General features: G+C 36.8%; 2 protein-coding genes across 5 annotated transcripts; both read left to right on the forward strand.

Moving 5' to 3' along the window:
- The first annotated feature begins 425 nt into the window (after positions 1-425).
- On the forward strand, positions 426-8,366 carry LOC107919383 (mediator of RNA polymerase II transcription subunit 25). 3 transcript variants are annotated; one of them, XM_016848855.2, is made up of 16 exons: positions 426-640; positions 1,291-1,321; positions 1,733-1,796; positions 1,883-2,013; positions 2,739-2,948; positions 3,038-3,103; positions 3,494-3,695; positions 4,330-4,397; positions 4,474-5,316; positions 6,063-6,116; positions 6,262-6,290; positions 6,503-6,571; positions 6,646-6,730; positions 7,009-7,095; positions 7,209-7,277; positions 7,617-8,366. In XM_016848855.2, exons 1-16 carry the CDS (start codon positions 543-545, stop codon positions 8,067-8,069), a joined length of 2,559 nt encoding a protein of 852 aa, XP_016704344.2. In that variant the 5' UTR covers positions 426-542; the 3' UTR covers positions 8,070-8,366. The 3 variants fall into 3 exon arrangements, with proteins under 3 accessions (XP_016704344.2, XP_040966186.1, XP_040966187.1); XM_041110252.1 differs by lacking the exon at positions 7,209-7,277; XM_041110253.1 differs by lacking the exon at positions 1,733-1,796 and having other exon boundaries at positions 525-640.
- A 2,856-nt stretch (positions 8,367-11,222) lies between these two features.
- LOC107918424 (lysine histidine transporter-like 6) lies at positions 11,223-13,368 on the forward strand. Of its 2 annotated transcripts, none has more exons than XM_016847986.2 (6): positions 11,223-11,463; positions 11,545-11,684; positions 11,781-12,664; positions 12,776-12,867; positions 12,986-13,054; positions 13,146-13,368. In XM_016847986.2, the coding sequence occupies exons 1-6, from the start codon at positions 11,368-11,370 to the stop codon at positions 13,242-13,244; spliced, it is 1,380 nt and encodes a 459-aa protein (XP_016703475.2). In that variant the 5' UTR covers positions 11,223-11,367; the 3' UTR covers positions 13,245-13,368. The 2 variants fall into 2 exon arrangements, with proteins under 2 accessions (XP_016703475.2, XP_016703474.2); XM_016847985.2 differs by having other exon boundaries at positions 12,994-13,054.
- Positions 13,369-13,868: the final 500 nt, after the last annotated feature.

Raw genomic sequence — 13,868 nt, forward strand, 5'->3', positions numbered from 1 at the left:
CTATACTATGTATAAAGTTGTAAATTAATTTATATTCTTCAATTTAATCAATTTTAATCTCTATGCTTTACAAATTTTGAAATTTTAATAACACAAAACAATAATCATTAATCCATTAATTAGGTTTTGTTAGTAATTTGGAAATAACATGTTATAATATATTCTTTATCTAAAATTTTGAAAATAGAAAAACTTAATTTAATGAAATTAATTACTAATGTTTGATCAATATTGAAATTTTGAACTTTGAAAAGTATAAAACTAAAAGTATCAACTTATTGTTAAAAAAATATCAAATTAAACTGTAGGACTTAAATCCTTAGCATATACATAGTAGAGGGACTAAGAGAAAAATTTGACCCTAAACATTAAACAAAAAAAATTCATTTAATTTATTTTTCATTTTTGTACATAACAGAAAAAAATCAAAGTTTCAAGTTATTGTTTCCTTTTGCTCCCAGTTATTTTTCTTCTCTCTTTACTCATTTGGTATTTTTTCCATCGCCATGAAGATTGTAAAAACCTGATACCCAAAGGAGAATATGGCGGAGAAGCAGCTAATCGTGGCCGTTGAAGGCACTGCGGCCATGGGTCCCTACTGGCATATCGTCGTCTCTGATTACCTCGACAAGATCATCAGGTCTCGACCTCTTTCCTTAAATTTACCATTTCCATTACTCGATTTGGTTTTTTAGTTTAATTCTATTGTTACAATCGATGGGAATGTTGCAAATGTTGATAGAAAAAGAAATAGTTTTTGAACTTCCGTTATTGTTGTCAATATATTTGTTAGTCTTTGCGGAAAACTCTTGTCTAAATTTAAAGATGACCCTTTTTCTTATTTATGTTATGCGCTTCGCATTTTCGTTTTCTTTTTATGGCCACATTTGCGGAAACCTCGCTTACAATCTAGAGAGTAGTTTTTATTTTTTTTATTTTTTATATGATCATTGAGCTGTTTTTCCCGTTGGGTAATAGTGTTTGTTGTATAATGTTTCTTTCTGCTTTGAGTTACACTCTTCTTTTAATCTGCTGTGAATTTAATGGAATTTCCTCGTTTTATAAATGTACATCATAAAATTTAATTGTTGTGTTTTGCTTGTGTGCTTGAATGAGAATGTTTGCTTCAGCTTCAGTTTCAATTAAGTGGTTTGGTTCATAGGGGTGAACCAGGCTCTGTTTCTCTTTACCCTGCATTGTGTTTATGGCTGTTAACCTTTGTTAACTATTTGTGTGAATATATATTTTATGTATGTTTGCCATCTCTTATAGATTGTGGTAATCCTGCAGGTGTTTCTGTAGTAGTGAGTTGACGGGGCAGGTAAAAGGGCTTTTCTCCTCAATCTTTCTTCCATTCTGATGAGCTACTTCTCTAAATCTATGGTCACCATTGGGTTTTACAGCATTAACTGTTACTATGCTGTTGAGGTTTCAGTCTGTTACTACTGGGTACATGATATAAGATGACAAGTTGAATATTTATTGTATATAATCTAGCAAAAGACTATCAATTTTGACCATTGCATTAACAACTAAAGGATTGTTAGACAATGATTATGGGCAATCCAGTGAAGGCCTCTGAATTCACCTGAGGGAATTAGTTTTCATTTGTGTGAATTTAAGGAGCCATTTAAATTTCAATTTTTTTCTCCAGTCAGTTTAAGATATCTGGTTTGCTTAGTGGTGATTCTATATGTAAATACATTAATTCTGTTGACTTGTTTAAATACAGAAGAACTCTACATCTAATGTTGAGTTTTCATTGGTCACATTCTACACTCATGGATCATATTGTGGTATGCTGTTTGCTCTATTTGTTTCAACCTCAAGTGGGTTATTAGTAGCGAAACTAAATTATTTGGAAACTGTGAGCTATATGCAGCTTGCCTAGTACAGCGTAGTGGGTGGACAAAAGATGTTGATATTTTCTTACAATGGCTGTCGGCTATACCTTTTTCTGGTGGTGGTTTCAATGATGCTGCAATTGCCGAAGGGCTGTCTGAAGCACTGATGGTATGGAGAGTCATGCGATTTTAAATATTTAACTTCATTTGTTTTATGCTTTCCGAATGATAACTACTTTACAAGTCTTCTTTTTTGGTTCATTTATATTTGTCTCCTTAAATTAGATGCTTCTTCTAACAAGTTAGGCACGTTATACCTCATTGATTTTCTCAAGATTTAAATTTGACCCAAAAGTCGTTTTGCTTGAAGATATTATTTTACTGTGAGGATTCTCTATAACTCGCATATTGTTACAAATACCTTCAAATTTTTAGGAGATATAGGCCATAAACCCCTCATTACTGTCTCCATTTCAACAGCAAAGAGGGAAGAAAATGCATGGTGGATGTTGCATAATATTATCCTGTCACGGAACCATGATACGCCAGTTTAATGTATTTCAGAAGTCCGTGATTTAAAATTTTAGGTTTTTATGCATTGCTTTATGATAAGTGAAATGCATTTGCTTCTCAAAACATAGACTAGAAGAGATGGCAACTAGAAGTAGAAACTATTTGGGTAAATTGCATCAAGCATCCTTAACCTATTAAGTGGGTTAAATTATCTGACTTTTATATTGTTTCAATTGAATCCTCAATTTTATTAAAAATGCTATCAATATGGTCCTTCTATCTGTTAAATCAATTAAAATCGGCAAATTTTGTCTATGTATGGCTGATATCTTAGTACATTTCACATGACATTTATTCTTTTTCATCTGATGTGCTGCTCAGATGTTTCCTATTGCTTCAAATGGAAACCAAACACCACAAAATGTGGATGGGCAGAGACATTGCATTCTTGTTGCTGCCAGTAATCCCTATCCCTTGCCTACACCAGTCTATAGACCACAAATTCAAAATTTGGAGCAAGTCGAAAATTCTGAAGCCCAGACAGAGAGTTGTCTGTCTGATGCTGAAACAGTAGCTAGATCATTTGCTCAGGTAGGTCAACACCATTTTGCTTCTCTTGTCCACTACTTCCAGTTTGCCTTTCTAGGACGAGGTTAACTGACCTTTAGTTTTCATTGCAGTGTTCTGTTTCTTTATCTGTGATATGTCCGAAGCAGCTTGCAAAGCTAAAAGCAATCTACAGTGCTGTAAGGATTATAACTATAACATTTCTAATTCCGTTTCTCTTGCGACTTGTTTGGGTGTTTTCTCTCTAGCATTAGATGTACTGGCTATGTCTTGCAACACCTACTAGTCTCCTCTCTTGAACATTTGGTAAAAGTATTTTTAAGGGATGTCTGCTATGTAACCTGCTTGCTGATGGTGATGGTTCCATCGCACTTTATGGAATTTGTTCCTTATAAATATGATGCACTATCTAAAGAAAGGATGAGCTTTGGAAGAATAAACATCTGGAAAGCTATTTAATTAGTAGATTTTTGCTACAGTTTATCCTAGATTCTGTTTTCTTTGCTTAGCCACTAATATTCTCTGCTTGCTAAAAGCTAAGTATTCTGACTGCATTTTCACAAATACAGGGAAAGCGGAACCCCCGAGCAGCAGATCCACCTGTTGATAATGTTAAAAACTCTCAGTTTCTTGTTCTGATTTCAGAGAACTTTATGGAGGGCCGTGCTGCTTTAAGTCGCTCTGGAGTTCCAAGTTTGGCAACCAATCAGAGTCCTGTGAAAATGGACATGGCTTCTGTCACTTCAGTTACGGGACCATCTCCATCATCAGGTGGTTTATGCAGAATCTGTTGATCCCTTCTGTAGAATGCTGCTTTTAACTGGATACTGATCGTTGCATGTGACTGACTAATTTGTGTGCTTATTCATATTCATGGCTCTGCTCTATTAAGCACATTAGCAAATAGAAAAGCTGGGAACTAATGTGCATTATGCTAGATGCTAAGCCTTTCCACTTGTAACCTTGATTTTCATATCTTAGTTCTGTCAGGTCTGACTTCATTATGCTAGATTCTTGAGATCTTCTTTTCAGTTTTCATCACTAAAGAAGGCTTCTTAGTGATTACCTTGTAACATAAGCTCTTTGCCTCTTATTGATTGATATGTTTCTTCTTCAGCATCAAAGAAGTAAAAGAACAATTATCTAAAAAGCCTAGACATATCCCTTTCCATTGCAGAATTTAATAATGGAAACAAAAGACCTGTTCTGCATCTGTTAACTTGCTGTGCGCCTCATTCATTTATTAATTTTAGTCTGTAGATAGTACAGTAGATACAGATTCACACACCACTTAGGAAAATAAAAATTGAGCATTGGAGAAATAAACAGATTTGACTTGCTGTGAAGTTGTTATTTATGCTGTGACCAATTCTTGCGTAAGACTTTCTTTTTATCTCTTTTTTAGTGAATGGATCTATGGTGGGCAAGCTACCTGTTTCTGTTGGAAATGTTGCCACTGCTACTGTAAAAGTTGTAAGTCCCATTTACTTTAGTTAATGAAAAGTTGTTTCTGTGTTATTTGGATATTTAAGCATATTTTATTATTCAGGAGCCCACAACGATAACATCCATGGCAACTGGACCTGCTTTTTCACATGTTCCCTCTGTTCCACGAGTGCCTTCTCAAGCAATCCCGACCTTGCAAACCTCTTCGCCATTGACAAATACACAGGAGGGCATGACAAGTGGTGACAACATGCAAGAACTAAAACCTTCTGTAAGTGGCATGACACAACCTTCACGTCCTGTGCCTCCAGCTGCTGCAAATGTGAACATACTAAACAATCTTTCTCAAGCACGGGTTATGAGCTCTGCTGCTCTCACTGGAGGAACTTCTATAGGACTTCAATCAATGGGTCAAACACCAGTGGCCATGCATATGTCCAATATGATATCTAGTGGAATGGCATCCTCTGTGCCTCCAGCTCATGCTGTATTATCATCTGGGCAACCGACTATGACTTCATTAACTGGCTCAGGAGCTCTTACAGGGACTGCACAGGTCCCACCAAACTCAGGTCTTAGTACATTTTCTTCTGCAAGTTCAAATGTGGCTGGGAATTCAAACATTGGAATTTCACAACCAACGGGCAATGTTCAAGGAGCAGTGAATATAGGCCAATCAGTACCTGGCATGAGCCAAGGAAACCATTCAGGTACCCAAATGATGCAAAGTGGAGTTGGCATGAGCCAGAACATGAGTGCCCTTGGTCAATCAACTGTCTCTTCTGGAAATGGCACAATGATTCCTACTCCAGGCATGTCTCAACAAGTACAGTCTGGAATGCAGACACTTGGAGTGAGCAACAGTTCAGCTGCTAGTATGCCACTATCACAACAGACGTCAAGTGCTTTGCAATCAGCACAATCCAAATATGTTAAAGTCTGGGAGGTAATCTAGTGCATGATTTTAGACGATAGTGATGATAAATATATGGACCTCCTTGCATTGAGTAAATGTAGAAACTTCTGGGTGAATTCCTTCTAAACTTTAGTGGCAGTTCATTTTTTTAATTATTTTTATACGTATATCATGGTAGAAGGTACTTTAATACTTTCGGCTCTTTCATTCTTGTGTGATTATAGATCTCCCAATAAACCATATTTCCTGAGAGCTATTCTTTTGCTTGGGGGAGACATGCTGTGTACAATCTCTTAGGAACAATCTTGCTTGAAATTTGCCGTTATATCACTTATTTTCCCTATAATCTTCTGGTCCCTTCTTGGATCAACTGGGGGTACTCTCATTCATGACGAGTAGAATTTCTTGTTGAAGGAAGAGGAATTGGAATGTTGATGCTTCTGTGAAATCATTCCATGCTTTGCAATTTACTTGAGGGGCCCTGTGCACCTTTATTGTCTCCCCATAAAACACTGCCTTCACCTAAATTAGTAATAAAAATAGAGGTTTTGTTGGTTCCGAAAAAGTAGTGCCTGAGAAGGTGAGCAAGATAATAAAACCTGTAATGCTTCTGGCTTCAGTTTTCTCCTTGTATATCTTTCTTTTCTCGTTAATTCCTTGAAATATTGTTGGTGATATGTATGTGCATAATAAATATTTTTGTATTATTTGCCGCTTTATTTGTTGTATATTTTCTTGTGGCATGTCTAATTCTCTTGAATGATCAATAAATTCAGGGAAATTTATCTGGCCAGAGACAAGGGCAGCCGGTCTTTATCACCAGATTGGAAGTATGTTTACGAACATCTGTTGATGATGTTACTTCAAATACAGCACACTTCCTTTTTTTCTTTTTTCTTTTTTTTTTTGATTCTTTTTAATGCCTTGCGTAATCTGCTTCAACCATGCTTTTGACTTCGGAGCTATTTGTTGCAGGGTTATCGGAGTGCCTCAGCTTCTGAGACGTAAGTCAATGGTTAATGTGTAACTTCTTTTTCTCTTTTTCAGTCCCTAGTGGGGATAATATAATGATAAAAATACTCATTCTATTTCTTTTAGACGTGGCTTTCATTTTTCTTACAGGATTTTAGGTTCTTTGATGACTCTATTATTTTTATATATATTTAAAGCCAATCTAGGTTAATAGAACGTAAGGATTCTGGTTTTGTTGCTTCAGACTTGCAGCACATTGGCCACAAACCATGCAAATAGTTCGTCTTATATCTCAGGATCACATGAATAACAAGTAAGTTCTAGTTTGTGAAAACATTGTCCTTTATCTTTCAATTTTCTCAATAATTTTGTTTTATTCAACATCAGGCAATATGTTGGGAAGGCAGATTTTTTAGTTTTCAGGGCAATGAATCAGCATGGATTTCTTGGACAGCTACAAGAGAAGAAGCTTGTAAGTGGTTGAGGATAATTTTACATTTGAAGCAATGCTGAATTTCAATTTGAATGTCTTCCAGGACTCATGTAGACCCCCAAATAAGCAAACTTACTGCTCAGATTCTTGTTGATGTTTACAGCTGAAGCTTGAGACTTTGTAATTGTATCTGTATCTCCTGGAGTGTTTCTAGGAGCCATGTCAAGCTTTGAATTTCTCTAAATTATCCTATCAATCATTTTTAATTTGAAATTGCGGATTATTCTGACCTAATTTCCCACTTCTCATTCCTGCAGTGTGCTGTAATTCAGTTGCCACAACAGACATTGCTGCTTTCAGTTTCTGACAAAGCCTGCCGCTTGATAGGAATGCTTTTCCCTGGGGTGAGAATGTTTTAACTTTGAGTCCAAGCTTTAGTTTGTCATGTGTGGATTATTATTGTTATATTCTGGTGCCTTTTCTAATCTGAATAACAATAACCTGTACTTATTCCCAGCTACACAGTTCCAACACGCCACCAGGCCTCCACCCCTCTCTAGACAAACCAAAAAAATTAAACGAAATGGTAAAAACTGCAAACTAGATGAGTAGCCTGTAGCTTTATATGAATTTTCTGTAGCCTCCATTTACTTCTTGCTTTTGCTTACAATGCAAAATGAAATTTGATTAACATGTAATCACTGAAATGCTATACTGGTCGTAACATATCTATTTTATATGAAAGTAATACTTTTTAGTTTTCCAAAAAAAGGGAACAATTCCACTCATCCAAAAATATTACTTGCTTTTTGCTCCAAGATTGAAAAGAAAATAGTGAAATCAGCAATGACATGGACTCTTAATTTTGTTCTTTCATTACCTTATTGCTTTAGATTTATTTGAACTAAGCTCTTTATGGAGTCAGGATATGGTTGTCTTTAAACCACAAATGTCCAGCCAACAACAGCTGCAATTGCAGCAGCAGCAGCAGCAGATGCAGCCCCAGTTACAGCAGCAGCAACAGCAGAATTCACAACTGCAACAGCAGCAGAATCCACAGCTGCAACAACAGCAGCTTCCGCACTTGCAGCAGCAGCAACTCCCTCAGCTACAACAACAGCAGCAGCAGCTACCACAGCTGCAACAGCAGCAGCTTTCCCAGCTGCAGCAGCAACAACAACAACAGCAGCAGCAGCAGCAGCAGCAGCAGCAACTGCAGCAACAGTCGCAACACCCTCAGATGCAGCAACAACAAATGGTTGGTTCAGGAATGGGTCCTGCTTACGTTCAAGGTCCAGGACGATTACAATTAGTTTCTCAGGGGCAAGTTCCATCACAGGCCCCACCTAATATGCCAGGAGGGGGATTTATGAGTTAAATCAGCAACACCTTGGAATCTACTGGCCTAATTAGAAATAACTAGTCTTTATCAGTGACTTTAGTGGCTAAGCATGAGGAGAAAGTCATGTAGTATCATCTGGGATGAAGTAATTTTTTTATGTACTGATGATAACGTCTAACATGGTACATTCATAATGTGCCATCATTCGTGTTTCTAAAGTAACTAATGAGGTGGGAGGAAGCAAGGGTTTTGCTGATGAATTTCATTACTTGTATTTCAAAGAGATTTGCTGGTACGGAATTTCGATATAAAAGTTAATTCCTCTTCATCTTATCATGCAAACCTGTGTGAACTAGTTAATAATATAAGGCTAGGCTACATTAATTCATTTCGTATAGGATCCGATTTTGAATGTCATGCAGTAACTAAGCCATCAGTTGTTTTGATGATGGATTTTGGAATACCAACTTTCATGGATTATAGTAGAAATGCTTAGTATCAATCCATGCTCAAGTCTCTAAGACTGATGTTTACTCTTGGCACACCTTGAACATAAAAGTGGTAAAAAAACCATAGCATTCAAGAATTTGTAATCACAACAGCACATCACTGAAAGCTTTATCCCATCCTCTGAGAAGAGAACAGAATTGAAACAGCATACCTTTTGTGATACGAGTCTCAAAGGCCCAACCCCAGCCTAAACAAGAAGACAAACTATGCTTACTTGAAAATTAGGCTAAATTGTCAAAGTGACCCAATTTGTAAAGTTTTATTTTTTTTAAATACTTAGTTTAAATTTTTATGTAAATATTCAGTCCAAGAGGCCCAATTAAAAGCCCTTGGTCGAATTTCGATTTAAAATTAAAATAATTAGGAGTTTGTTTAGTTTTAGTTTTCTAATTAGATTAGGAAAATATTTGAAAAGCCTATATAAACGCTTGGCCAGCCACCGTGTTAAATACTTCTCAATTATATCAAAAATTTTAGATTTGTTTAAGTGCAGAATTCTCTTTGAGTTTTTTCTCCAAGAATTCTCTCTTGGGTTTTCTTTAGAAGTTGTTTTAACAATCTTTTGATTGTGGGAGCCATCTTCAGCCTTCTTCTTGCCATTGATATTCTTTGGAGGGGAGATTAGAGTCGTTTGTAGGGAGTTGTGAGATCTTTCGGGATTTCAAGGCTTCTTAGGACTTTTCTTTTATTTGCTTGCTGTCAATTTCTTTTCTTTATTTCTGCTTGTGCCGAATCTTTATCTAATTTATTTGCTGTTCTTATTGTGTTTCCAGCCTTTTTCTATCTTAAAGAATCGGCCAAAAAGCCCCAATTTCTAGGGTTCTTGCTGATTCATTCATACTCTTTTTGGGTGAAATTAGATTGCCGAAATTTGGGGAAAACTATCTTGGTGTTCAATTGGGCAGAATCGCAATCTCCTTTAGGGTTTCAAGAACCCTAACACTTATTTCTATTCTCAATTTAATTCTTTGCTGATTTGGGAATTTTATTTCAGATCTGGAAATTTAAAGTTCTAATCTTTTAATTTTCTGTTTCGTTTCAGATCTGATTGTTTAGAGCTTTTGTAGGAGTTTTCCGTGACTTGGCAACTCGATCTTGGTCCACGCGCAACCCCCGTATCATCTTTTGTCTCTCTATATTAATGTTTAAAGTTTAAAAGCCCCCTCCACACAAGGTGGGGAAAAAAACAAGAGGTCAATGTCCACTGAGGTAGACACTGAATAAGAAGCCAGAAAGCTTAAACCAAGGAATCAGACCAGCCTATATGAGCAAAAAGCAACTTCCCTGTAGATTGAACCATTAGAAAAGATCTAGTCTAGATAAATTTGGAGCACTATGATGTCAAAATGACGACAATGTTAAATGAAAGATTAGTGAAAATATTTATGTTATCATTGTAATTTTGTTTGCATTCAGCTTTTGGCCTCCAATGGAAGAAGGGGGGGGGGAGTGGGGACACCTCAAAATAAAGACAGTGACCCGTACCAAACTTTCCCATAAACAAGCAGCCTCCTTGCTTTAATCATTATTTCAGAACCTATGGCCTTAATTTCTACCATAAAGCTACATAGAAAGAATGTATAATGATTTTGGGATTGATCCAAAGCACCAACCAATAAAACTTCCCGTCATTGGCTTAGGGTCCCAAAGCTCGTAAAAAATGCAGAAAAGCCAACAATGTCCTTTTGCTAAAGTATAGGAAGTTTCTAGTAGGGCTTCGTGTTGCTACTTGCCAGCCATTAAAAGTCCTTTTATTCCTTAACTTGCATCATGGTGGAGTAGAACATTTCAGTATCTGTCGCCATAAGTCCAAAGCTGTCACTTCTCATTCCTTGGGATCTCTAACCTTATTTGTTTTTGTTATGAGATACCTTGTTAAGTTAACCACTTTGATCGGATAAAAGAAAACTCCCCATCTGATGTTATTTATTATATGCTTACTACGCAAACCAAACTTTTTATTACCTCCGTCATAATTTTATTATCAACTCTCCACGATGTGGTGAAATTACATTTTATCATATCTATGACACTATCACCAACCCCAAGTAGTAGGAGGTGTGTTCAAGGATCCTCATCCTCATAAGTCTTTAAGACTCTACTTCACATACTAATGTTGTGTCAAATTCTTATCAGAACCTTCCATTTTCTTCCAAACTCTCCGGAACCATTGCTAGCAACTCTCTACACACTATATGAACCGCTTCCAACCTCCAACATCACATATTATATCAACATATACATACTTCTGAAAACAAAAGAAATTAAGAATCAGAGTTTGAAAATTTCTTTCCAATATGAAAATGCTAGAACCACTTGCTTATTATCAAAATAGAATTTATTTGGTATTATATGACTGTGGAACTTGCATATGAATCATATCATTCTATTGTAATCATTTGATAAATTGTGACTCCAGTAAAACCAAGGATCCTGTTAGTTTCCCATTCATATTTTCCCAACTAATTAATTATTTTTGGAGAGTGCTAAATACACATAAATTGTATGCATCGGTTTTTCCTTCAATTTTATTAGGGGTTTTTAAGGGCATGTAGGAGAGGGTCTTGAGAGATGGAAAAAGATATTCGTTTCAAAAAAGGAAAAGGGTTAAATAAAGTAAACAATTGCGTTACTTTGTTATAAGATTAAGATGCTGTTTTTAAAAAGTTGGGATAAAAGGTTTTGAGGGAAATGGTAGAAGAAATATCACAAAAAGAGAAAAAGAGCTAACCAAAGTAAATGGGATGTCATTTTCTTAACTTTATTCCATGAAGCAAAGTAAATCATGTATCACTAACAAGTCCCAAGTCCTCTACTTAAACAGATGGTGACGATGACCCAACTCCTTACATTCAGGAGATACCTCAATCTTCCAATTCAATACTTTTTGCAAAAAATGGTTTCAACATCCCCTCCAAAGGTGAGAACATGATGAGTTAGCTTGTATTTCCTGGCCAATGGCCAACACCAATTGACTATTTTTCCTTTTTGATTCTAACAGGAAGTTCAATCCATCGGGAAATGGGCAGAAGGCGATCCTACTCGCAGAGCCAAATGGTGGTACTCCACTTTTCACACTGTCACGGCCATGATAGGTGCAGGTGTCCTCAGCTTGCCCTATGCCATGGCCTATCTAGGATGGTATGCAATGCTGGAACTTAAAACTCAATTCAACAAAAAGGCTTAGTTGAGACAAGTTGGGAAATTTTTTACTAACCTTCTGTTTTCTGATCTTAGGGGTCCAGGAACAATGGTTCTGGTATTATCATGGTGCATGACCTTGAATACAATGTGGCAGATGATACAACTGCATGAGTGTGTCCCTGGAACTCGATTCGATCGATACATTGACCTTGGGCGATATGCTTTTGGACCGAAACTCGGAGGATGGGTAGTGTTGCCTCAGCAGCTGATTGTTCAAGTTGGATGTGACATTGTGTACATGGTTACAGGAGGGAAGTGCCTCAAAAAGTTCATGGAGATTGCCTGCACCAGCTGCACACAGCTCAGGCAGTCCTACTGGATCTTGATTTTTGGTGGCACCCATTTCTTCCTGTCTCAGCTTCCCAATTTCAATTCAGTTGCTGCTGTTTCATTAGCTGCAACAGTTATGTCTCTGAGTTATTCAACCATAGCCTGGGCAGGTTCCTTGAGTCACGGTCAGATCAATGGTGGGAGCTATGAGTATAAGAGCACAAGTCCGACTGACTTCATGTTTCGAGTGTTCAATGCACTAGGCCAAATTTCATTTGCATTTGCAGGTCATGCAGTTGCCCTTGAAATTCAGGCCACAATTCCATCAACCCCAGAAAGGCCTTCGAAAATACCGATGTGGAAAGGTGCACTTGGAGCCTATTTCATAAATGCTATATGCTACTTCCCGGTAGCCATGATAGGATACTGGGCATTCGGTCAAGATGTCGATGATAATGTACTTATGGCACTCAAGAAACCTGCATGGCTCATAGCCTCTGCTAACTTGATGGTGGTTGTTCATGTCATTGGAAGCTACCAGGTTTATGCTATGCCTGTGTTTGACCTGCTGGAGAACATGATGATCAAAAGGCTCAACTTCCCACCAGGGATTGCTCTCAGGCTCATAAGTCGATCTACTTACGTAGGTGAGGTTTCCTCTATACGAACCAACTTTACTTACACGACCATCCGTAAGTTATAAAATGAGTTAGATATGTTAGTTAATTATAAGAACAATGGATATTGGATGTTTGCAGCATTTACCCTGTTCATAGGAGTCACTTTCCCTTTCTTTGGAGATCTTCTGGGTTTCTTTGGTGGATTTGGCTTTGCTCCCACTTCATATTTTGTAAGCAACACACACACACACACATATATATATAAACATATATGACTGATTTCAATTCAGTATTGCTATCTGCAACTCACTTAAATCTATATCTGTCATCAAAATTTTTGGCTTACATCTTCCCAGCATAATGTGGTTGGTGATCAAGAAACCAAAAAGGTTCAGCCTCAATTGGTTCATCAATTGGGTAATGGATTTTTCATATACATATATAAATACATATAGATAAATTTGCTGATAATAATGGGTGTTTTCTTCTATATGTAAATATATTTCAGGGGTGCATATTTGTAGGAGTGTTCATTATGATGGCATCAACAATTGGAGGTTTAAGGAATATCATAGCAGATGCTTCAACATACAGTTTTTATACATGAATGAATGAGCATTGTATGTTGTTTCAGATGGATGTATTAATGTGAATCCACTGATCAAATACTTGCTTTACCTTCGAGCCACTCAATGTCCTAGTGATTATATATAAATTGAGCAAGTTTTATATATATATAGCATAAAGTGGTTAAAACTTATAAATCCAAAGACAGTTTACCTAATTTTTTATTTTCATTTGAATGTAAACAAAGAAATTGATTGAAGAAAAGGACTGATCATTTACCATTCATCAAAACCCTGGCTGAGACTTTGCAACATTCGTATACACACGCTCACTAAGACTTCAACTTATCATTGGCTAGCTTCTAGTTTTAGTTTATCTTTTAGGTACATTATCAAGGAAGAACATTTATGGCAAGGAGAAACTAATGAAGGCTCTCAAAGCACATGTTGCCCATTTCACTGTTTCTCTTCTTAGTATGTGGTTGCCCTCTAGTTGCTGACTAATGGTGACAAACTGGAAGAGATTTTGGACATCTTTGAATGCTGGTTCAAGTTTCCACCCTGTTTTGGTGCATCCAAGAATAATGTTGGTTCATTTTTTGTCTCTGTCCAGCAACCTACAAGAAGAAATATTGTGAGACTTAAGGGACAAAAGAACAGCGTAG

The sequence above is a fragment of the Gossypium hirsutum genome, chromosome D13, assembly GCF_007990345.1.
Source record: "Gossypium hirsutum isolate 1008001.06 chromosome D13, Gossypium_hirsutum_v2.1, whole genome shotgun sequence".
Classification (NCBI taxonomy): Eukaryota; Viridiplantae; Streptophyta; class Magnoliopsida; order Malvales; family Malvaceae; genus Gossypium; species Gossypium hirsutum.